The sequence below is a fragment of the Cydia pomonella genome, chromosome 14 (genome assembly GCF_033807575.1).
Source record: "Cydia pomonella isolate Wapato2018A chromosome 14, ilCydPomo1, whole genome shotgun sequence".
Classification (NCBI taxonomy): domain Eukaryota; kingdom Metazoa; phylum Arthropoda; class Insecta; order Lepidoptera; family Tortricidae; genus Cydia; species Cydia pomonella.
Window position 1 is genome coordinate 12,908,222 of NC_084716.1, and position 27,197 is coordinate 12,935,418.

The following is a 27,197-nucleotide window of genomic DNA, read 5'->3' on the forward strand; positions in this document are numbered from 1 at the left end:
GTCAACAGAGACCCCAATATTGAAACAAAGTTTATTGCATGCCCCCGAGCGATGGCGTGAGAAAGAACTGACTACAGAATAGCTGATCGTTAGTCGATTTGGCACTTGTTTTAGCTACGTGACAAATTTCACCTGGCATTGACAACCAGTCATACATTTCTGGAATGAAAGGTATTATTGAACAATTTTGTAAGATAAATTCTTGTTTAAAATAGTCAGTTGGTAAAATAGGCCCTGGGCTTCTATTCGATAGGCGTGCATGCAAGGGGACGGGAACATGATTGATACAGAAAGTTCTCCTTGTAATTTTCTACAAATAGGCCTAACATACAACATGGCATTTACAGTTATTTTGTAATTTATAATCGAAAAGTAGAAAAAGACATTTTTATTTTTTCCAATATTTTTAATTGCTCCTGTGGAAACTCCAAATAGGGAACCATACATAATTGAGAAATTCTATCTCTATATTTTGTGTTTTTTTTCTATTTTCCGTTTCTAAATTACAAAATAACCGTAAATTCCAAGTGTATCATATAGGAAATTTTAAGGCGTACTGTTATATATTTAATCATGTGCCCCTCCCCTGGATGGACATCAACTACTCCTAGGGAATGCAAAAACCGGAAGTTTTTCAAAACCGGTTTTTTCTTCGGTTTTACCACAAAAAAAAAAACCGAAACCGGTTAAAACCGGTTTCGGTTTTTAGAATCAACAATTCTTAAATTCATCGCCATGGAATAAAGAAAAGATTGCTTCACGTGTAAAAACGAATGCTAGTATAGTACGAGGGTTGCTACTTATATATCCGGAAACAAAAAAACAAACGTACACGGCTGAAAATGGTTTTATTGTTTTTCAAAGTATTCCCCTTGATGATCTATGCACTTTTGCATTCGTATGAACCAATTTTTGAAGCACTTCTACCACTCCGCCTGAGGTACCTCGAGTTTGAATGCGTCGACAGCATCTTCAGCGGTCGAAAATCGTTGACCGCGTGATTTATTTTTTATATTGGGAATTAAATAAAAATCATTGGGTGCCAAGTCAGGGCTGTACGGCGGATGACCCGTTAATTCACATTTTGACCTTCCAATAATAGAGTTGTTTCGCGTGACGTATGACAGCTGGCATTGTCATGATGAAGAATGATTCTTCGTCGCTGGTTAGTTTTACGAAATTGTTCAAATACTTCCGGTAAGCAAATGGTCGTGTACCAATCTGAATTAACCGTTTTACGGTTTTCTAGTGGCACTGTAGCTACATGGCCATTAATACCGAAGAAGCAGGCCACCAATTGTTTCAATGTACTTTTTGCACGAGTAACTTTCGTAGGGTTCGGCTCATTTTGAAACACCCATACCGTTGATTGTTGCTTCGTTTCGGGATCGCATGCAGATCCAGGATTCGTCACCTATATAGATGTTATAAACGGCCTTTGAGTCACCACGGTTATATTTTTTTAACATTTTATTGCACCATTCAACGCGAGCATCTTTTTGCTCCTTAGTTAAGTTGTGCGGTATCCAACGCGAACAAATTTTTTTTACAGCTAAATGATCATGTAATATGCTATTAATGCTAGTCATAGAAATACCCAGAGTCGCCTCTATCTCGCGGTACGTAACATGTCGGTCGTCCATTATAAGTTTTCGCACAGCCTCAATATTTTGTGGTACAACGACCGATTTCGGGCGACCTGCCTTAACTTCGTCCGTAAACATACTACGTCCACGATTGAACTCACTAAACCAGTGATACACAGTAGTTTTAGATGGAGCTTCATCACCAAAAGTTGAAGTTAGTTGATCTATGCACTGTTGTTGCGTTAAACCACGCCGAAAATCATAAAAAATCATAGCACGAATATTTTCACGAGTGAGTTCCATTCTTGCAGCGAGATGACATATAAAACCCGTCAAAAACAAAACACTAGCGATAATAAGAAAGAAAAAATATACCGGCCAGTACTTAAACAAGTTTAAATTTTATGGTTTAAGACATTTATTATCTCATAAAGAAGTTCAAATTTTACCATGGAGGTCAAATATACTATTTAAGAGGATTGTAATCCCGGTTTCCGGATATATAAATAGCAACCCTCGTATATACACGATTTTATCACGAAATTAAAGACAGAATATCTGACTATTTTATTGTATTGTATGGGAATTGTCAAATGACTTAATGTTATTTGTAACTAGGAATAGGAACAAACCAGTTATATAAAATTATTTTTTTGGTTTGTTGATCAAACTAACACAACACCACATTATTTGATTTGATGTCGATTCAACCGGTTTAGGACCGATTTACACCCTTATAATGAATAAAACATGCAACTTAGTTAAATAAATAAAAAAACCGAAAAAAACCGAAACCGGTTTTTTCAAATTCTAAAAACCCGGTTTTGGGTTTCCGTCAAAAAACCGGTTTTAACCGGTTTTTTCGGTTTCGGTTAAAACCGGTTTGCATTCCCTAACTACTCCACATTCTACGAAGATGCTACTATTGGGACAGTTTTTACGATCTGCCTAATCTTACGATCAGCCGCCGACATGTATATTCTCATGTATACGTATATATACATATATGTATAACTTTGCGTCTCTAAGTAAGCTATATGTAGGTAAACAATATTAATAATTTCCCTAATTTGAAGCAAATATTGGAGCAAAGTAGGACCATTATACGGTTCTGCAATAGTATAAATGACTAACCTGGCCTCCTTCTCTGCCGCATTCCCTGAGGACCTCAAGTTAGGCTCTCTACTCTCAGTAATTAATATTTGATTGATCTTCGCTCTCAAATAGCCGCTGTTCTTCGTATGAATACATGTAGGTATTCCGTAAGCATAGTAAAGCCATTGAATAAGTTAACATTTTCGAAATGGGGTCATAGGATTAGAATAAATAATCATTTAATTAATTTAAGCGTAAAACATCTGCAAATATGCTAATTGTAGGTAATTGTTGGGTCAGATAATGTACGAATGAATTGTCTTTGTCAAGTGGCAATTGAATAAATTTATGAAGATGCCCGCTTGTTAATAACTCGTACATCGGGTATCGCTTTACCGTTTTCTAATCCTGTTTATTTCCTAATATACCTAAAGCTAAAGATCACCGTAAAACCTCGTACATCGGGTTAAAAACTAAAATAAGCGATTGGAAAATTAGAGACAGCGGCTCGCAACCTTCGGCTCGGGTAATAAATCACTCCAACATCAGTAAACAAGATCCCGCCTGGTTCCCGATGGACTTTCCTTATTACAATATAGCCCGGATATTTATAAGTTTAGGTGCTGTCGCGATCTCGTTTGCTATTCTGTTTGTCAACATTGTAACTTTAATCGATTATATTAAAAAAGTATTCGTTATTCTTAGGTATTAGTTAGCGAAAATTAGGGTCAATTTAAGTTAAAATTACATATTGACAATTTCACATGCAGATTTCGGTACTGTCTAAGTAAAACTAGGTATTCTATTTGCTAAAACGATAAAAAACTAAAAACAATAAATGTGTTTCGTCTAGTTCGTTTTAATTAAAGAAACTAAAGAGCGACAAAGTGCCGTAATCATGGCTTGAAAATTTTAAATTCCCTCAGTCAAAGGTCTTTTATGCCAGCGTTAAAAGTTACTAAAGCCGCGTCAAAAAACAGCTAAAAGCTACGTGGCGACAAACTTCAGCCGAGCCAAAAAAACTACGACTGTAACCGCCTTTAGCTTTTCAGTCGCTATTATATCATCCGATATTATCACGCCATAGCTTCTAAAACTGAAAGGCGTTGTAGCATACGCCATACGCTATACATTTAAAAATAATGGAGTGTCAAGGACAAGCAAAAATTGATCGTCTCGGTCAGTCGACTTTCCTTGATCAAACGCGACATGAAACCGGAAAACAAAACCTAAGAGTTCCATTTGCAATATAAGCACAGTTTGAAGAATATTTTCACAAGACAACATAATAATTTTGTGTTGAAATCAAAACCTTTAAGGTTAAAGTTCAAGTTACAGCAAACATTTTAGAGAGCTCGCAAAAGTCATCCCTGAGATTTTCATTTCCTGATCGGCATAACCGTCGCTTGTTAATGGATTTTAATAATTTCCTTTACCCTGATTTGAAACAATAAAGTCTTGTTTCGCTTGATAGTGGTTGGGCCTTTTCTAATGCGCGGTGGAGGTTGATAGGCGTCCTTGTGGGGGTGAGTCTTCTTTCATATCGGGGCTTAGGGAGAGTACTTGGAGAAGTGCATGCATATGGGATTGCTGCGCTGCGCGAGGAATCTGTGCACAATTTTACGAACCTCTTGTTGAGACGTTATGAGAAAATTCCATATGTATTTTTATGAAATACGTACTTGTTGAGGCACGTGTATGAGGAGAAAATCTCTGACGTTATCCGGTTTCTTATTACCTGTTTAATTTTTTTAGCAATTAGATACGTAACAAATCAACTTGTCAGATAAACAATTCCACCAGTTAACCTTCTAGGCTCAAGTGATTGCTACTTCAACACAAATCAAATCTCAAGAAGCTCCGCATAAGAGTTGCGAGCGAGCAATCGTGCGAATGTTCGCGCGAACACTCGCTGCGGGAGCGGGCTGGGCGGCGTGCGCGCTGCATACTAATGTGGACGACCCCTACTACGAACATAAGTTTAAGTTGCAGTAGGTTCAGCTATTTGTATTGAGGGATTTGAGGGCCATCAAAATGTACAGTTATTTCGAGAATTCTAATGAATTGAGTTTGATATTATAGGCCGAGGTGCGTGACGTGACATGTATTACGAATAAGAAAGTTTTATTTTATTTTTTGTGTTAAGTTAGGTTTTATAGAAATTTATTATTATTATCTTTTGAGATAAATAGCTAAGTAGGCTCGACAGGAAGATAAATATAAGTTCTCTTACTATATAAAAAAACAGCTAATTCCTAGCGAGTTAAAACGGCTATTTCTTCCTGTATGAATAACAAAAAAATATTTTTTTTTCTTATACTACGTCGGTGGCAAAAAAGCATACGGCCCGCTTGATGGTAAGCAGTCTTTAGCCTATGTACGCCTGCAACTCCAGAGATGTTACATGCGTTGCCGACCCTAACACTCCGCACCCTCGTTGCGCATAGGTACTTTATGAGTATGTGTAACAAATATAAAATAATTCAACCAGTCTACATACTGAGCAAATAAAAACGTATGTAACATACATACATTTCGACGTTCAATAACAAGATAAATGAATTTCATACCGATCAGTACAGTGCATGGCTCCATATTCGTGAACCGATAGTTGGCCACCCCTTCCCCGACACACAAGATGTAGGCGCGCGTTTTATCACCGCACCTACTAGGTGGTGTCTATAAAAGTAAAACATCGAAGTTGGTGACACACAAGGGACATTATTTTAGATGGGGCTATGATGTATTGGAATCATATTGGTTTGTGGGTCCTGCTTCCACTTCACGAGTAGAGACCTACTACTGGGTGCTATCGTTCTATAAATGTGAATTGTATATTTGAATGTATTTAAATAAATCACACAAGAACGGTGGTCAGGTTTCGTTGCATTTTGTACTAGACTAATAATTAGCTAATACATAGCCTGTATTAAATTTGGAAGCGTTTTATTTAGGGAATATTTCCCTAAGGGGTGAATTCACTAATGAATCCTTCGAAACGTTTCTGTATGTTGCTGGAACATATTGCAACGTTACACGATTACACAATGTTTGCCCTGGCGATTTGTGGTATTATAATTATGTGTAATATAATAAGTACTTTGGAATTCAACTATTCATATCTTAGCGTTTACCCGGTTGCTTTGTAAAAAAATCCTTAAACTAAAATAAAATGAAATTGCATACATATTGCCTAATTTGTGTGGTAGAGATTGCTCTTAAACGATAAGAATGTTGTTAGTTCTATTTAATTTTTATAGAAATAAATTGACATGTTATAAGAATAAAGAATCAACTTGAATCTCAGGCTTTATTGTGCTAAAAGAAAATGATGGGAATAATTAAATGGCAAAGCAAAATTTATTTAAAAAAAATTACGTTTCCATACATGTAAACTCTGTGTGAGGTGTCAATAAAGAGTATTGTAATAGCAATATGTATATATTTTCTATAAAATAGTGAACGTTGTATTAATGATTGCTCGCAACTGCGACCCGCCCCCGGTGCACCTCACTCCTAGCAAGGAAACGATCTCCCACTCGGCGTCCCCTTTCCTTTGTCCGGGTTTCACGAAAAATGCGCAATAACCACTCATTATAACCATTGTGGATCACAATCTCTTTAATTAGTGACTTTTAGACGCTAATGATGTAACAAGGTATTAAGAGGTTTGAGTGATAAATGATAATCTAGATTAAGGGTCTGATAAAATCCTGACTAGAAATCTAGCTTTCAGTTACAGATTTTGGCCTCTTAACTATCAAGGTTGTTATATATGACAATTATAACCTTATCGACATAAATTTAGAAAATACGCATTTTATACCTAACGATCATAAGGTTAATCCTTGACCATGTCAACCTTAAAAAAAACTTAAAATCAGTAGATACATGTAAATCTATAACAGGTTGAAAACCTTATAAAATACTTCCACTTTCCCATTCTGTATTTTCCTCATTTTGACAACATAACGGTATTATAACGATAAAAATCCTCGATCTCAGTGGACATTGGATCTCGAGAGTTTCCGGTAAACAATCTCGTTACTGCGCAGAAAATACATAAATAAACACAGAAACACACCTACGCGAAACGTGACAACCAGACCATAGGTTTATCTAAACGTGGGAGTGGGACCTTAGCTCGCAATAATCTATATCGGTGCACCGAGCATCAATACTACAGCAGTTGTAGTGCTATCGGTTGTAAACTACCATCTCAAAATAGACGCTCGTAGTACGTAGTACAGGGGTTGGGAAGGGTGGGCGCCACCCCGCCGTGGTAAGTCTGCGGGTCGATAGGTGGCGCTACGCGATTAAATTGGCATATTGGGATGCGATTCAGTCGTGACGCTAACGGAACACTATTTCCGTATTACTCGCGCGGTATCTACGGTATTGTTCGATGAATTTGTTCGCCTGAAAAAATCGCGGGTACAATTTAGTAGCGTCAGAATATCGTCTAGACTTTGGATATTTCACCGGAACTGCCTCGTTACTGAATCTCGAGGTTTTCGAGCACCTCTTTGCGACTGCGAAGATTTCTGGTGATAATTTAGTGCACTCTTGCATATAAAATGTCACTTGAATAATAACTATTTCTACGACTATACTTCGTTTTTTGCATTAGAAAGAAGGTAAGCGAACTTGCCGTGTTTTTTTTATTACTACTTTTACTGCTAACTGAACGTACATATCAAAATTAGGAACATGTTACTTGTATAACATTTTTTTAAATTAACATTCCCAGTTTGAAATCGCTCGCATTAGCTGAATCAACAGACTGTCGGAAACATAATCACACATTCGAGTAAAAGCCCATAAAAGCACTGACATGCCTGTTTAAAAGGGAGTATTTACAAAAAAAAAAAAGACGAGTGTAACGGTATTAAAATGATGAGATAGCCCGTCGATTCTGTTTTTAGATAGCGGAGGGATAGATGCTTCAATTTCCCGTCGTCTCGCAGTTGGCAATCGCAGCAAAAAGGAAGGAATCGTGTCAGTAGAAATCCCACTTTCCTGTAACTTTTTAGTTCTCCGCGGGGCTCGCCAACTATTTGGGTTCTGGATACAGAGTTCAACACTTTTCGTTTATTGGAATATTGAAACTTTTTATTACAGTTTTCATTCGCATGGTTCCTACGTTACGTTCTATATTTATGTAAATAGGGTCAAAGTGCACAAACACGATTTTTTTTGTCATATGATGATAAATAATTTGCAGCTATATTCTAAAATAGTGCTCAATTATTACATAATATTTTCAAAACCAGATCGTAATAAATAATAAAAAAGACATTACAGAAAATATCGCTTCGATACTGAGAACCTCCTATTTACCAAAGCATTAGCAATAACAATATAATAATTTGTTGGAAGAATGTATCGCATATCAATATAATTTACGAAGAAGATTTGCTGTAGATATGGATGAAGCATCTAGCCTTCTAATACCATCACTTCAAACCGTTTCTATTCAGGAAAACCAATATAAACAAGAACTCCATCTCCTTAATAACTACGAGTAATTGCAGATTATATTTACACTGGTCTGTCGCGCGCGACGAGAACAGCCTTGAAATCCTTTCAAGTTAGGTGGGCGGGTGGGAACTGGAAAATACCCAGGGGACAGTGGGGTAACACCGGTACTATGGATTTTACGACCCGGATATAAACTTCAGGTTCTGTTATACATTAATGAAGGTGACCCTATTTAAACAATACATATAAATAGATAATTTGCTAGTTCAAAATAATGGGTTCACTCGATTTACTTTTTATTTTATGAGATAATTAATCAGTTTTAATTTGTAGATCTCGTTAGGACTACTCTTTAAAATCATTATTTTATAAGGATTCACATTTTTTGCTTTGCATCATTGTAATGGAAAATAGAAATCTACCAACGCTGGTCTCACTTGAGGTTAACTGCTGTGAAAGTGTTACCTTATTGTTTTGGTATGCACGATATTTTTTTGCGGAAATAAATTAGATAGACTAAGTTTCAAATACGAAACAACGTGTAGAGTTTGACTATAGTTTTCAACTAAGATAAGAAGATACCACCATAACATAATACACATCGTCAAAAGACGTCTCGTCTAGACAGCGTCAGTAGCAAGTACAAGTATAATGGAGACGCGCTTTGTAGTAATAATTTACTTACTCTACATTTTGCACTTTAACTATTTTCACAGACTTTCAAGTAATAATAACACAGAAAGTAACTATTACACGGCGTTCAATTTACTCTAATAAAATGATAACAAACCCCGAAATTTCATATCCTCTAACTTTTAAGAGACAGTTGACACGAAATTAAAAAGTTAAAAGATAAAGGCAAATTTGTTATTTAATAAAAGTGCCACTTAGTGGCACGAGAATTAACAGGGCCTGGCCACGGTGCGAGCGAGAGCGAGTAAATATTTTATGTAGATTATATCCTCGGGGTGAAGTGGAGAGTAAATCCAACCCGTGTATTTGCAACAAACTGCTTTCTAAACTTCCCCGTGACGTTATAGGAATTAGTGAGGGAAGAGTCGATATGGCCGCTTTGATTAGGTTACAGCCTAAGAGTATTTTGTCAATTTCGAATAATTCATTTGCATTTTAAATGTACAAATCACACATCACAAAACCATTCTTTGATAAGTTCAAACACAGTTATGATTTAGAAAAAACATGAGTATCTATTTAACTTAACAAAAATATTTGGATTAACATTTATACAAAAGTGTATTATTTTACTTGATCAAATACAAATTCGCAACTTGTGGTGTGTGGTGCGTAAACCAAATATCCGAAGTTTTAGATATAACGTTGCATCACAATCCATCACAGTCATTGGCCTCTCTAGTTAAAGAACCCTAATGGTTGAACAAACGACATGATAATCGTAATATTTCCGCGCATGTTTGTGAAAAACGCGCATCCGTGCGCGTTCGTGGAAAAATAAATTGATTCTATGCGATTGTTTTCTTTATGTGCCTTTGTGTGATTATTTATTATTATTTCTTTTCATTCTTGGAGATCTATTTATTATGTATTTATGTGTTATCTTTCGTGGCATCACCCAATGGTTCCTAAGGGAGACCAGCGCTGGTTTATAAGCGTAGCATTATGCTGAGTTGGGCCAATTTTGTGATACATACTAATGTTCTATTTTCTCTGCTCTGTGTTGTCTGTACATGTTCATACATGTTTGTGAAAAACACGAATAAATTTCCTATTAAAAAAAATAGAATTAAAAAACGTTTGTCGCTAACAGAAGGCTCGCTCGGTTCTACAGCCAATGTCGCGAGCCAAACAAAAAGTTCCCTCGACACTTTAACTCATCATGGCGATTAATTACGCCTAACAACTCTGCCCTCCGATCCATAGCCTCAACAGCTTTTGTTGCTTGATTTATATTAATTAAATGCTATAAAAAATATAAAAATATCTTCTACGCGCGTCTGCCTGTTTTTATTTACTTTTATAAATAAATAAGCGCAATAAGGCTTGTGTTGTGGGTATGTAGACAATGATATATAATATATTTATAAATAATTAAATACATAGAAACAACCCATGACTCAGGAACAAATATCTGTGCTCATCACATGAACGAATGCCCTTACAGGATTTGAAACCGGGCCCACCGGCTTCATAGGCAGGGTCTCTCCACCCATTAGGCCAGACAGGTCATGAAAACTTTTACAGACAGTAAATAAAGACAAACGTCGTGTGTCACTGAACTACCACATATTTATTTTATAATATGCACATAATCAGTTGACTGTTGTCCGGAGAAGTAAGAAACACATTTTTTCAAAACTTAATAAGATAAGAAGAACATTTTCTTTAAATCTGTGTTTAACCGTTATACGAAATCGTAGTTGACTAGACTACTAAGGCAAGGGAACAGCAGCAGTCCGTCCAACAGGAATCCACTGGAGCATCCCTGAATTGTAGTCCCGTTTCAGATTTCCGAGCAGTTTGCGTAATTCACATTGAAAGGCGAGCAGAATTGCAGTACTGCAGGTGCAGCGTCGGGACACCATCAATATCTGTTCGAATTTGTACACTACCATTATTAACGATTAGTTTAAGAGGTAAGGGGATGGCCGCTTCTCCATACAAACGTAGTCCCCATTTTCCTCTCTGGATTTTGACATTACGGAAAATAGTTTTTACATAATTTGATGTGTATTGACCACAGCTATGCCCCTACATCTTATTTTTTTTGGATTGTTTGATTATTGTAAAAATTAGGAGCTCAACACAGATTTCTCCTTACTCTAAAAAAAAAATTTTACATAAATCAAACGTAGGGGCATAGCTGTGATTGATATCCAGCAAATTGTATCAAAATATTTTTAATTATGGGATTATCCAGAGAGGAAAATGAGGACTACATTTGTATGTTAAGGCGATTTCGCACGGGTCCTCCACTTTCGTCTTAAAAGTCACTCGAAGATCCGCCGAGATATAATCGCAGTTACGATCTCATTTTAAAGCGACATTCTGAAATAACATTAAATTTGACATGAACATTCAAGTAGCATATATCTATGTCTGAAGGAATTGTGATACGTATGTTTTTTTAATTATAATTTTAATACACATTATAGTCAGATTAACAGCCGTCAGACTAGGTCAAGCTTCTGTCGTGAGGACTGTGATGAGACAGTAATAGCAAAACGAATTAATAACTTACGCAAGTCATTTGAAAATAAGAGCGTAGTTTCGATCGTATGGAAGCGGGTTTTGGCGGCGGGTTCCCATAACTCTTAAACTTAGAAATTATATATACGTCTATCACAATGAAAAAATTAACTATGATCAACTCTGATGGGGATTCGAATCCACATTCTTTAATCTTTAGATTGCTGATCCAACATGGTACCAATTCCACGAGCTAACCGTTCGTCAATCACAGGGAATCTTATCAGAGCACTTGTGATAACACGTCATTAGCGACATCTGTATATTTTGATTGAAGGTTTACAACCTTAACCAACCCTGAGGTCATGCGTCAGCTCCTGACTTTCCTCCCAACCACACAATACATTGTTATGTTAAGGATCGAGATGATAATATGCTTATTAAAAAATAACTACACTGATTTATTAACAGTAGCTTACTTCGAAACTGTGGGAAACAGCATCGTAGTACATTAGGAAGTGTGCAAGATTTTATAAAGATTACTTACAGAAAATATCAAAACAAAATTAGAAACTAGAGATCCAGTTATTATTATAGCCATTGGTTTATTTCCAAGGCTTTGAGGGTGAACCTATCAATCAATCGACTTTTTCATTAACGCACGCGGGAATTATATTGATTCCGGTTTTCTTTACAGACCATAATAAAAGCCGAACAAAATTTCTTCAAATAGGCAAGGCTTAAAGCTACATACACATATCTAGATCTAAATACAGGTATTCTTTTCATTTAAATTAACTTGTATTTAATTTCGGTATCTCGGTTGTTAATGCTGTAGGGCTAAGATGGTCGGCTCTTTATTGTTTGTCACCATGCCTGTCAAGTAAGTAAGTAAGCGCGAAAGTGACGGACATAATGACAAAAATGGATCCATGCTGCCACCACAAATTTTGCATATTTTCAGCTTATTATATTGTTTATTTATTTATTATTTAATCTTTATTGCACACAAAGGGCGGACTTAATGCCTTAAGGTATTATCTACACGTCAACCAATGGGCAAAACCAGGTGCAGTGTCTTAAAATAATTTATTTAATGTAATTGTCCTTACCTAAATACTACTTTAAAATATCAAAGATTAATTGCGAACGCAGGACTATAATTTGATGTGATGATACCAACTATCCCTGACTTAGACCTCAATATGGATTTAATTAGAAATCGAAAATAGTTTAGATTTTATTTAAATTTGCAAAACTAATCACTTACCTACATTTATCATGGGATTAGTTATTATAACAATGGTTCATACTAATTAAAATACAGCTTTTACACTCACCGTATTATCTTATCTAACAAGCGAAACCACATAAACACAGATATACATCCAAACGAGAATTTACTACGTGAAACATTAAGATAATTGATTTTAAGCTTTACGAACATTTATTACGATTTTCATTAAATCTAAAGTGGTAATCAGAATAAGACTTATTTTATGATATAGGAGACAAACGAGCGGACGAATCGTCTGATGGTAAGCGATTATTGCCCATGGACACCCGCAACACCAGAGGGGTTGTAAGTAAGCTCTTTTCTTGAACGTTTGAAGTTCGTATCGGTCCGGAAATAAATATATAAATCTGATCATTTTTTCTAAATTTATCATTCATTAAATATGTACAGCAAACTTTTCACTTTATCTTATTCTACATTTTAATTGAAACCAGCGTTTAAAGAAAGACGTAGTGTGCAGTAACAGCCCAAAAAGACCGGGGCCTGCGCGAGGGCTAAGGGCTAGTTACAATATATATAGTGACCAAGTTTAGGGCAGTTTGAGGGCAAGGTAAGGTTTACAAAAAAATCTTAACTTACGAGTATTATAATGTACCTAGTATTTGTAACATAGTTAATTAAATTAGTTACCCGTTATCATTTATTCATCTTTAATGTGTAAATACTCTTTGAAGTGATGAGTTGATGACTGATAGCCCATTGAAGTGGCCACTTAAAAATAAATAAATTTGTTTTTTGGTGTTTAAAAATTGTTCATACTTATATTTGTTGGTAGAGTGCCGTCTAATCAATAGAAAGATTTGCTTTATTTGTTAATTTGCATATCTATGTATTGCAATGGATACGATACTACGACAGCACTCCGAACTTAAGTCACAGAAAGGTCACAAGGTCACAAATACTCGAAAGGAATTGATTGATTTGCGAACCTTACCTATCATTCTGACATGCCACGAAAATGCCCGCTGGAGTCCGACGTATTATTATTATCAAGAAAAAATCTTAAATGTAAAAAATGTACTGGCTGTCAAATCTGTACTTAACACTTCTTTTGAATGATTAATGAAATTCGTCCAACCTACTTAGCCGGTGATGTATTTAAAATTTCTTGTGATTTGTTGCTAAGTGAGTAGAGGTCTTGTATGATGGCCAATTTTAGTGCCAATTTGACAAATAGTGTCCTACAGCTACGATCAATTGCTACCAACATAACTGCTCCTAAATCAACACTAGTCGGGAATGAGGGAAGCGAATACCGGTATAATCCGGTTTGGGGGCACGGATATTGGTAAACAACCACAAATTAAATCCGCAACTGTTCGGGGATGCTAAACTATTTTAGGTTTAGGTAGCCCCGGGTGAGGTGATCGGCTTTAGAAAAATGTGTATAATTCACTCACAAAAACGTAATATATATCATTAGAAACATGAGTAAGTTAATTAAAATATACAAAAGGTGTCCAACATGTATGGACCGTCAAAAACCTGACTGATTTTTTATTGAAACTTGGTTCCGCTTTTTTACTGATATCAATAGGTAAATTAAGAAAACAAAAAATAAGGAAAAACATAAGTTTTTCTGAAATATCAGATAAATTATTTTAACTAATATATGTTATGGCACTCTTAATATATATTCATCGCCACAAAACTAAGAAGTTTGTGTTATTTTTTGGCTGGTTGAAACCGACAACTTCAAATCTTTCGATTTTACCATTTACATCACTTACCTTTACATCACGTAACTTTAGTACACGTTTATGAATAAGGGGGTTAGTGCCTAGCATCTAGTTTTCACTATGTGAAAACGTTATATTTTTTTATAAAGTTAGGTAGGTAAAGTAGTTATACTGTTAAGGTTGTGTTAGTTAATTATTTGCCTATCTAATTATTATGAGTTTGCATGTAAACGAGCATTAAAGACTACCCTCTGCTACGCTCAGACCATAAAATAGCGTAATAAAAAGGAAACATATATACTACTTTCTCCCTTTGGACCGGAGTTGGTATAACCTTGGATAAACATTAATGTTTTGGGTAAACCAAATAGCAGACTTTTTTTAATATCCATAATAATTAAGGTTTCTGTATCAGAAATTTGCAGAATATAGCCTGCCGTAGTGGGTGTGTAGCTTATAGCTGTATTATATTTATTTTGTTTATTTGAGATTGGAAACTTCTGTCATTTTCAAGTATGATCGAGGTTCATTCATAAAAAAAATACGGATCACATGGCGGAATTTACAAGCGCAACGACGTTTTATTGTGATTGTGCTTGGGTAGGTTTGATTTTTATTAATATCTATTGTCATTGTAATATACTACTTATACTATCCTATAATAACCGAATTTTAACTGTTGTGAGACATACTAACATTAACCTAAATTTAACGGTTTAAACTCATGGGTTATCACGTGGTCTCCTTTCTCAAAGACAACCACGAGCAGCGTTCACGACGTGCCTCGCTTACTGCTGCGCGAACATGTCGCGCGAGTGCCTAAACACACGTGAGTTTAAACCGTAAAATATGTTTAATATCCTATAATACGATCTGCATCTAACAACGCGGAACGGAATTAACTATCAAGTAGGAGTTTGCGCAATACAGCACGTCCGGAGTCCGCTAAGAGTGCCCGGTTTCCCCCTACTTTTCCGGCCACCGCCTCTCTTGGAAATATAGCTCCTCTAGTTACGTCACTTGCATTTTAATGAGCTACTCTTTTATAGATTTCGCTTGCAATGATAACATCAACGATTTAAATTCATACAATACAATAGAATCGTATGATTTTTTTTAAAATATTATTAGCCAAGTTATTACCTGGCTTATAATTTGCACATCTGTGAATCCTTTACCAAAACAATTTCATTAAATACACAGAATTTCTTGGACAATAGCTGAATTTTATCTAATGGACGTTCAAAAAAAATCTTAATTAAATTCGCTTTCACTAGTTTTTCTCCGCCCACAGGTTTTGGTAAATCTACAATTGGATAAACACTGTGCCTCATTATGGATGTCCGTGTGTAAATTAATCGAAGTTATTCTTGTTATATTATAATATAGTCCTTATTACAAATTTTACCTCTTATTCCTACGCCAACCTCAAATTGAAAAAAGCACAAAAGTGAAGTATTTTTCTGTAGAAATTTAAACAAAAGAGTTTTCTTCGGATCGGACCAAAGGCATCCAACAAGGCAGAGGCTTGGGAAACAATAGGGTGAGATCGCTCTAAATCTGTTATAGACATAACCGGCGCCGATAACACAGGGTGTGCTGGGTGTAGTGCTGGCGGCAGTTCGGCAAACAGAACTTTTAAAGGACTGCGAGAATATTGTGTAGATTCCGGTGCTGTTCTTTTCGCGAGGATCATGATCATGGATTGAATTTGAAACAAAATACAACTTTACTTGAATAAGCGTTTAGCTGTTGTTCCAATATTTCGTTCCTTTTACACGTATATACTTAGTAATAACAGTCGATGACCACCGCGATAGGTCACCTTCCCTACAACTTACAAAACAAAGTCCCACGGTGCGTCTCTCTGTTTGTATATATGTTCACGATAAACTCGAAAAAATCTGAACGAAGTTTCATGCGGTTTTTTGTTATCAATAGAGTGATTTTTGAAGGTTTAGGTTTATAATTTATTTAGGTTTTGTGTGACCTGTGCGAAGCCGAGGCGGGTCGCTAGTTGCCTCACAAAATCAATCTTTAACTTCATATACATATAGTAGCCACATAGCATTAACAAAGCTTTTAATAAAGATAAAATTTCCAAAACCTATAAGCAATAAAATTATAAAATAAGAACATTACTTAAAGACTTCTTACACGAAAACACAAACGCCAATCAATTTCCAACCTCAAAATCGCGGACGCATAATCTCCAATAAAAGCACCAGTTCGCGCCACTGATTTATGTATTGCCAGCCAGCCCGATACATAACTCATATGGATACGGGGGGAACCCCACCGACGACCATCGGCGTTTACGATTCGGGCGTAAAACTTGAAAACTGTAATAGGATCTTTACTCCGATACCATCTCGGTTAATGAGCACCCCGAAAAAGCGGAACGAATTGTAAAGAGTTTTTTTTTCGGAGGCATTGAGTTGATAAATGTTTAGAGAATTATGTGATCGCAATAATAGGCAGCAAATGATTCCTTTTCAGGTTAATGTGACCTAAAAATTATTTTATTTGACAAGTGACTCCTATGTAGTTACAGTAAATGATTAAATTTACTTTAAAGAAAGTTCTTTTAATATTCACAATAAACTTAATAAGGGTCGTCACAAGAACCAAGGGAACTTAAATTTTAGCTAAGCATCATAGAGCATTATTTCCATTGTGGTATTTCGTTGCGTTTGTAATCAACATACCTATTTAATGTGCACGTTGTTCAAGAACGCAATAATCTAAGGACACCGATTTTATCGCTCATTCCATTGGAAAAGCTAAGACGTTCTCATTAACGGTCTTTGTTAAGGATTAATGAAACCCAAAACTCGATGGCATTTTTCATTATCGTCTCAATTGTTTAAAAATAAGACCGCTCTAATTGTCATTTCGATGCTATTTTCTACTAAAATTCCATATGCGAAAACTGTAGCCTTTTTTCTATCAAGATTTAAATCGACAAGAGACAGCTTTTATAAAAAAATGTATATGAATTAACTGTCTATATTTAAATACCTACTAGTTAGCAAATACTTAACCAACTGTAATAAAATGTGCAACACAAAACATCTAAATACATAGATATTGTAAGGTAACAACCGCCATCATTTACAACCAAGCCTTCTTATAGTTTCATAAAACACACTATTTATTTCGTAAAGGAGTAGCTCGAGGGCACTCCGAGATTGCGTTATAAATAAAAGCTGTCACTCATAGGTCTATGAAATATATTGCACGCAACGAGATACCGTAAATATCGAACTAGTATTTTAGTGATGTTTTTTATATAATTTTAATAAGTTCCCGTACATTTTTAAGTGTGAATGTACCTGAAGTTGAAGATAGCTTAGTTATTATATATATGTAGTACATTATCTGGGTTACGCCAGGTAATTATCTCGGGATAATATATTTCCAAGAACTTATTCATACGTACGTACGTATTCGCTTACGTACACATATAAACACGTAAACAAATATAACGTTCTCTAACCCAAAAAAAAAACAGTAAAATAAAAATAAACAGTAAAAGAAACTTAAAATAAACAGCTTATCCATATCCCCGATCAAATTCCAAACAGATGTGTAAAAATAAAACGAATACATTTCCCGATACCCGTTCCTCGCGTACATGTCACGCGCAGGGCCCGACTCGATTCGAAATCACTCAACAATCGGATCCTACGATTAGTCTAACCGTCTCACCCTTCACCCGCACACACGAAAAGGAAGCAATATCAAACCAATACGGTTTTAATAGTTTTTTTGAAATAGGATAAATCAAAGCCAATCAACTGGCAACCGCGAAAACCGTGGAAACGGCTAAAAACGAGTATAAAAAATAAACATTGGTTTAGTTCATTTCGGTTAGATGTTAAGAGCAAAAAATTTGACACGTCCAAATTGCTTTTGGCGTATTTGACTAAATATTTTGTTCATTTTTGATAGCAATTTGTGGACGTAGTGGTAGATGAGATGTGTGAAATAAAATTCCGTTGCTTGTAGAAATTTCATGTAAATATTAGCGCAGTTTTATTTTCTTACTATCTGATTACAGGTTAAGGACGTAACGTAAGGTTCTTTCCAGATTCATTATATATTCGGTATATTCAAGTTATGATCGTTTAGTGTCCTATATGTATTTCAATAACAATTTTTAGAAATTAAAAACGACGTCTGATAAACTACGTCCAACTCGTTATTTCGCCAAGACATTTTGTCTCGTGGATTCCACAATTAACGAACGGCAAAATAACATTCAACAATAGCGTCTTGTCTCTTTACCGTAGCTCAACAAACTTCATCAATGTATACATTACAATCAATCGTGACTTGACTAAAGACTATAAAACTTATAAAATAAAAGATCTATGTCGACAAAGGTCGGTGACCCCTGGAGGCGGGGCTAAAGCAGGATGCATGGAACAATCATAGCGCAGTCTAGGAAATACCGTACGATTTATATCGCAGTTTTTGCTGCATTTATTTTTCATTTGACGTTCGATTCGCGACCCCTGACGCCAGGTGGAAGATATGTACAGTCAGATATGTTTGTTGTCCATACACTTAGCTATGCAAGTTTAAGTTTACATCAGCATTCATAAATACATAATCAAATTACGTATTCTTTTCTTAATATAATCTTATCGTTTTCTGAAACTACACTTAAAAAAATCTTATCAAATTAACTCATTCTTGAAATCAATTAGAAACTACAATAGAAATACTAAACGACGACATAAAAATTAGAGTCTCAAGTCGGTTATTAACCTCTGAAAGCAATCATAAGCATATTTTTTATGCATATTTAATATTGACACAAATAAGATACACATCCCTATACCTCTGCCCTAAAAACAACATATATATCCATACATTTAATCTAAAGCCTCCTAACACAAGTGGGTCAACTCAAATTTCACCTAACAATACTGCAAAATCGTGCCGACTGTACCACACACGAAGGAGCAGCGAAACAGAACGTCACCAATTAAACCAGAGCCCCCAACGCAAACACAATGAACGCCCGGCCCGATATAATTAAACGCCGCCGGGGTCATCTTGCGCTGGCTAATAAAATTATTATGCGATTTAGCGGCGGGGGTCGATTCCGACCGGGCGGTGACACTGCAAGAGCGTTTTCGCATAGAGCCCTGGGTAATATATGTGATTGTACGCTTTAGTCTGCGGTGGCGTGAAGTAATTCACTATTCGAATAGTTCTATACGTTTGAATGCGAGTACCCACATTATGTCACGTCGATGGCTTTGGGCTTTGTTTTAATACCAATGTCATTGTGTCGCATGTAATTGCTGCAGCAAGTATAAAAATAAATTAAATTTTACTCAACCAAACCTAAAGGGGCCCACTGATTAACGAACCGCCTGTCAGTTGTTCGGCACTGTCATCTTTTTATTCTAACTGATAGGCCGATACCGTCCGGCGGACTGTTAATCAGTGGGCCCCTCTAGTACTTCCATATTATTCAAACAAATAAGGTGATATCTGATATTTGTTTGAATAATAGGGAAGTACCTGGCTTGCACTGTTATCAAATATTGATATTATAGACGTAGTTTTAATATTTTATTACTACAAACTTTTATACAAAAAGAACTTCCCTAACAAATTATTGCAAAAGCATAAAAAACCAATATTCCATTGTCTATAACCAAACCCGGTCATACGCGTGGAAACCCCAAAGACGTGAAAAACATAAGAATGATGGATCGGGCATTTCGATACCACCTGTCCCCACCCCCTTGCACCCCCCTACAAACACGTACAAAATAATGTAGCCCGAACAGAAAACGTTTGTGCTTGGCTTTTGTTTTTGTGAGTGTCAGCTATCTAAATGCGGATTTAGTGGAGCGCCTATTAACTAGAAAGAGAATAAATTATCGACTATTACCAGAATAGCATAGGAGCGACTTTTTATATTTTATTTCAGTTCCTACTATTGGCGATTGATATTACCTACACAATTTTCTCATATTGAGGTTAAATTTCAAAGATTTTTTTCTGAGTCTGGAAATAGACATGTCTTAGTTTTCCTTTTATCTATAAAGGAGCTTGTTTTGTTTATACCAATTGAACGTATTCTAAATCAGGGACCTGAGGAAACTAGGTGACAGCAGTTTTACTATAGTATCTATAAAATATCTGGCCTGATAGATATATATTGTTAAATGCAAAATAAGATGTAAATTTAGTCATGGTGATAGTGAGAAATATAGTATGCGAACTTAGTATGCGATATATATACACCGTGTGTTTTTTTATTCCCGTTAACTTTAGGGTATGGGTAAGTACGTTTAGGGAAACTAAATGGCATAGTTAATTTTCAAAAAAATGTTTTTTTTTTTTTTTTGTAAAGAGTATTTTAATGTTGCATATAACATTGTTGTAACACGGGTATAACATTTAACCCAACCAAACAATTGATAACTGTGACATATCAATGTCATTTCGAACATAGGTCGTCCGAGATAGTACGTACGTTTAGTAGCAAATATATAAACTCGCGCTAAACACTAATCAATATGTAAACAGGCCCTAAGGCAAGGGGGTATGGTACACGCTCGTAAGGGCCTTATAAGATGCAAATAATTTATTGATTTTCTCCGAAATTGAGTTAATTAGAATTCCGATGTCTTTAAGAAAGTTACTTAATTTAAGCTCAGGAATGCACCCTTGAAATTTACGGTAATATAAAAAGAAACACGGTGTATATGCATAATAAAGATTTGGAGACTATCTTACATAGACCGACCTAGCCGCAAACTAAGCACTTGACAGCTTGTACTATGGGTACTAGGCGACGATATACATACGTATACAGCGTGTATTTTTAATACGACCACATATTAAAATGGTAGTTAGTTTAGGCTGGAATGAACACACTTTCATAGGTGTTATAAAAAGTGGAAGATTTTTATTTCTCCATATAAAATAATTCAGCGAGCAATGTATCACTACATTGTTTTAACTCAAATGGTCGCACTTAATGACGCGACGTCACAACTGTCACAAGTTACCATGATGTACGAAATACATTGCCGCTCGAAAAAAATCACAAATTAATTATGCTCTGGTGGTTAAGACTAATTTTAAAAAAATATTCAGAATTGTTTTATAGCACTAAAACCTACGTCTAGTTTAAATTTGTGGTTATATCAAAAATACACATTGTATAGATAAATACATAGAAAACACCCATGACTCAGGAATAAATATCTGTATTCATCACACAAATAAATGCCCGGATTCGAACCCGGGACCATCGGCTTCATAGGCAGGCCGCCCGATTCGAAGAGTGAGATATGATGACGATCAGTTCTGATTTAGATAAGATCTCATTTAGACATCGTTCGTTCGTCGTCGTATGTCGTATAATTGACAGAAGCAGCTCGATTCGGGCACCCAATGTCACTTTGACGTCAGAAATATCGTAGATAGACATTACTGGGATCACAGCGAAATCAAAATAAACGCCTATTTTGACATGTCGTTTAGTTATCGATCTTTTAAAGATCTTTCCAAGATCTTCAACGTGTCTTAATCATTCTTCGAATCGGGCCGAGGGTCACTAGGTCACTACCCACTAGGCCATACAGGGCGTCGAATGTATAAACTACCGGAACGAAACTTCAGAGAGTGTCACTTTTAACACAACACCGTTGAAAACGCACTACAGAGAGATTGTTAACTGCAACTGGTAACCGCGACTCTAGTTACAACTGCACGGCATCATTCCGCTTGCGGTTTGGTGCATTTAGGCCATGTGCCGTCAAAAGTGACTTCTAGAATACTTTTATATTTTGACTAATGTAAACCATATTGAAGTAGAACTTAAGTTAAAATCTTAATTAAAGAGACATACCTATAACCGTGTTTTTTTTCTAATTCCTTTCAATTTTAAGGGTGCAGTCCTGACCTTAAATTAAGTAACTTTCTTAAAGACACCAGTATTCTAATTATCTCCATTTTGGAGATAGTCAACAATTTATTTTTATCTGCTAAGGCCTGTACCAGCGTGTACGGGCTGTTTAGCATGAGTTGGTACATTTGCTACTAAACGCAAGTACTATCTCAGACGATCGATTTTCAAAATGATAATATTGATATATCAAAGTTTGCAATTGGTTGGTTGAGTTAAATATAATACCCGTGTTACAACAACGCTATATCATCTATATGCAGCATTTAATTACTTATTATAAAAAAAAAACCTTTTTTTGTTTATTCACCCATACCCCGAAGTTAACGGAGTTTAAAACAACACGGTGTAGTGTATTCCTACGGTCGTTTTCAACAACCGTTTCATAAGAGAGACACAGTAAGACGTTGCATTTATATCAAAAACTATAGATATCAATTAGGTCTTCAATGCTAAATCAGAACTGTGTTGTCCAATGTCCATGTAAACTTAACAGATAATATATATTAAATTGCACAAAATCCTAAAACTGTCGTGGTACGCCACATTCATTATACTTTACGAGTAAAATAATTATAACAAAGCCTCTGTTAAAATACATCAACCCTTTCGCAACACCTGGACCTGAACGAGCGCAAAACGGCCGACATAAAAATGCCCGCGTTGCCATCAAAACAAATTATATCGCGGTTAACGCTTGCACCTTGCATTTTAACAATCCGTTGCTGTCGCGCTGCCAACAGATGGCGCTACGAGTACAGAAGTGACTTAATATTTCATATGCCTTTGTTCGCTATTCGACCGCGCATACTAAAAGGGTGTAGCAGGATAGCCTAGGAAAAATTGCCCCCAGCGATTTTGGGCCGAAACTGTAATCAAACGATGCCTTTTGGGGAGGTTATACTCTGCACAAAGTTTCATCCCTCTGTTACCCCCTGGGGGTGAAAAAAACCCGATTAACCCCAAAACTGTTTTAATTATTTTTTCCTAAACTATGAAAGTGACGAATTTCAAATTTCGTACAAATATTAATAAGACTAAAAGCTATGTGCTAAAAAAATATTAACCCCCTAACCATTGAAATTCTTGTAAAAAAAACAAAAATAAAAAAAGAATCAACCTGTATATCAAGTTTGGCTCATGGTACCACACCATTTTTTTTTTTCTAAAATGAACCAGTTTATATTCTACATGATACAAAAGTTTCATGGACCTACTCCAGAAGGAACATTGCGAAATTAATATGTATTGGCTCTTTGGTGCGTACTATTCATTGAACTCCCACTAAGAGCCTTGCATTATTAATAAACAATGGCTTGCGATCGGACCGCTGCTCGTGCCCGATTTGAAAAAGGTGGGGATAAAGAAGTATGAATCAAACTCATTTGTACATGGATCTCAAGTTTGGCTCATGGTACACACACCATTTTTTTTTTTCAAAAATGTACCAATTTATATTCTATATTATATAAAAGTTTCATGGACCTACTCCAGAAGGAACATTGCGAAATTAAAATAAACGTACTATTTCGTAGCTACTAATCATTATACTCGTATCATGCTTAATACGCAACGTCTCGGACCCGCAAACAAAATAATTTAAAAAAACCGGCCAAGAGCATGTCGGGCCACGCTCAGTGTAGGGTTCAGTAGTTACTCTTCCGTCACAATAAGCTAAACTGGAGCTTAAAGTATAGTAAATTGTTAACCAAGGGATGAAACGGTACCTTTCACGTAAGTTAAACAAATAGGCAAATTTGCATAATCAGTACCTAATTAAAGTATGTCTTTTTACTATGAAGGGGAAACTTTTTGCGATAACTCAAAAACAGCTAAACTGATCATGTCCGCTATAGTTTTCATTTAATGTCTTTCTTAAGCTCTACTTCCACGATTTTTTAAATTTTTTTTGGTCCTATGGTTCAAAAGTTAGAGGGGGGGGGGGAAACATTTTTTTTCTTTCGGAGCGATTATCTCCGAATATATTCACTTAATCAAAAAATGTTTGTTGAAGACCCCTATTAGTTTTGAAATACCTTTCCAACGATACCCGACACTGTAGGATTGAAGCAAAAAACAAAAATTCACCCCCACTTTACGTGTAGGGGAGGTACCCTCAAAAAAATTAAATTTTTAGATTTTATTGTACGACTTTGTCGGCTTTATTGGTTTATATATCCATGCCAAATTTCAGCATTCTAGCACTAACGATCACGGAGCAAAGCCTCGGACAGACAGACAGACAGAGAGGCAGGCGGACATGGCGAAACTATAAGGGTTCCTAGTTGACTACGGAACCCTAAAAATGTTTTTATAAATACAAATGAGTTTGATTCATACTTCTTTATCCCCACCTTTTTCAAATCGGGCACGAGCAGCGCCAGCGGTCCGATCGCAAGCCATTGTTTATTAATAATGCAAGGCTCTTTGTGAGAGTTCAATGAATAGTACGCACCAAAGAGCCAATACATATTAATTTCGCAATGTTCCTTCTGGAGTAGGTCCATGAAACTTTTGTATCATGTAGAATATAAACTGGTTCATTTTTGAAAAAAAAAATGGTGTGGTACCATGAGCCTAACTTGATATACAGGTTGATTCTTTTTTTATTTTTGTTTTTTTTACAAGAATTTCAATCGTTAGGGGATTAATATTTTTTTAGCACATAGCTTTTAGTCTTATTAATATTTGTACGTAATTTGAAATTTGTCACTTTCATAGTTTAGGAAAAATTAATTAAAACAGTTTTGGGGTTAATCGGGTGTTTTTCACCCCCAGGGGGTAACAGAGGGATGAAACTTTGTGCAGAGTATAACCTCCCCAAAAGGCATCGTTTGATTACAGTTTCGGCCCAAAATCTCTGGGGGCAATTTTTCCTAGGCTATCCTGCTACACCCTTTACAGCGTTTTTTACTGAATATTTTGCACTATTGGTTTAATCAAGGAGAGCTTTGCTGTTGAGTTTCTTTTGTTTGTTGTTGCTTTTGAACTTTTCTACAAACTATGTAGGTACTGTATGTGAATTAATGTAATCGCTAAAACATCATATTTTAATTGCAATAATTTAGTTTATGATACGTTTTCTTTTTAGGAAGTTACAGAATAAAGTATAAACTTAAAGTGACCAAATCACATGACTGACTTTCAGAATATTTATTCTTCAAAAGCTTATCCAAACATTATTCGGGTCCTAATCAACATTCGGACGCGACTAATAGGGGCAGCCATAACTCTGATTTAAGCCGGCCAAAAATTGGGTCAAGGCTCGTCCACATTCTGATGATATAATAGCTCGTTTGACAGATCCTCCTCGCTAATTGTCTTTGCCCCAATTTGTACGCAAATAACTCCAATTTAGTCGGAATCCACGCCTAACCTTGATCTAATCTAAAATAATAAGGTTTTAACCACAATTCCGTGGCATCGTTTTAGTAATCTTGTTGCGAGTTAAACTTTAACCTTTAGAAATTATTTAAGTCAAAAGTTGTGCACTTTTAGGTCAAAACTCGGCTACTGAAACGTCAAATCGATGAAGTTTGTAAAAATAAAATATATAATATTTGCGATATTCATAAACGGTTGTCTAGTCTAACAAGCCCTTGATAATTGCTTGTCCTTATCTGTCATTTTGACATTTTATGTGTGTAAGAAAGAGCCGAAATTTAACAAAGATTTGCTGAGTTTTATAGACAAAGGGTGACCGTAAGAGTTTGCAATATATCGAGTCGCCTCCTTTTAGTGGGGCTTCTTACTCGTAGCCTCAACTATGGTCCCATCCGGCAGAAAGCACGAAATTTGGCATGCATATAGCTTTTACGTTAATAAGATAAATAGAATTAGAAACGCGCAGAGAAGTTACCTTTCCACATTTATATTTCCATCATTAGTTTTTATACATTTTCATAAAAACCAGTAAAGATACAATAAAAATGTGGTAGCTTTTCGGCGTGTTTTTCTACTTCTATTTATTCTTATAAACGTATATAAGAGCTTCATATATGCATGCCAAGTTTCGTGCTTTCTGCCGGATGGGACCATACCTCCATACTAAATCGAGCTAAGTGACACACTAAGTAGTATTTGAGTAAAACGAGAAGAATAAATTTTTATAATTCTTGAAAGAGCCAATTTAACAACACTTATTGGGTGATAACTGCCCTACGAGAATTGACCCATTAACTAATTCCAATTTAATATTTTAACTGCTACGCTCGTAATTCGAACGTTTATCCGGTATATAATCAATTAATATTGACAGAATCATTAAACCTCATTGATACGATCAGAAATAACTTAATTTGACTATTAATTAATCAACAGCCTATCAAGTTTGTTAGACAGCTTAATACATCAACACGTTTTTTACTTAAAAATACGTGTGTGATAAAAACTAGCACTTACCGGGTTTAGGGAGAGGTGTTTTGAGATCGTTGTTGATTAGTTGGGGGTTTTCTTGAACCTATTGATAAAAACATATAATAAGTAACAATATTAAACAGGATATCATACGCGGAACGTAGTAAATGTGGAACATTTATACGAATAGATTAATGTTGAGCTTTTAAACCGTGGTTATTATTTATCCTCAAGAACTAGCAATGATTTTGAGCACACGGGCGAAACTTTAGTCGAGGGGAACCCAGAAGGCTAGTACTGAGTCCACGTGTATACTAATTTGTTTTATCTTTCATCAAAAATTTCCTTGTCAGTTGTTAAGGATAAAGAGTGATTTTAAAGGCCCAATTGCCCGGGCATAAAGGAGGAAGGAATTTGTACAAAATTTTGCCTTATGTCCCTAGTCGGGATCGAATACTTGACTTTTGCCACTTGTAGTCCATCCTAGTAAAAGGTTAATTATAAGTTGTAATTAAATAACCGGTTAAAGTGACCGGGCCCTTTTTTTTGCAGGTAGTGGCACGCGCCGTTTTAGTTAACAATGGACAAAGGAT

General features: G+C 35.8%; 1 protein-coding gene across 3 annotated transcripts in view; it reads right to left on the bottom strand.

The window, feature by feature from the left end:
• LOC133524981 (AF4/FMR2 family member 3) overlaps positions 1-27,197 on the bottom strand; it is a 320,144-nt gene that overhangs the window by 42,133 nt on the left and 250,814 nt on the right. For all 3 annotated transcript variants that reach the window (XM_061861155.1, XM_061861154.1, XM_061861153.1), the window contains exon 9: positions 26,650-26,707. In XM_061861155.1, the coding sequence (XP_061717139.1) occupies positions 26,650-26,707 (58 nt within the window). The remainder of the gene's footprint in view (positions 1-26,649; positions 26,708-27,197) is intronic.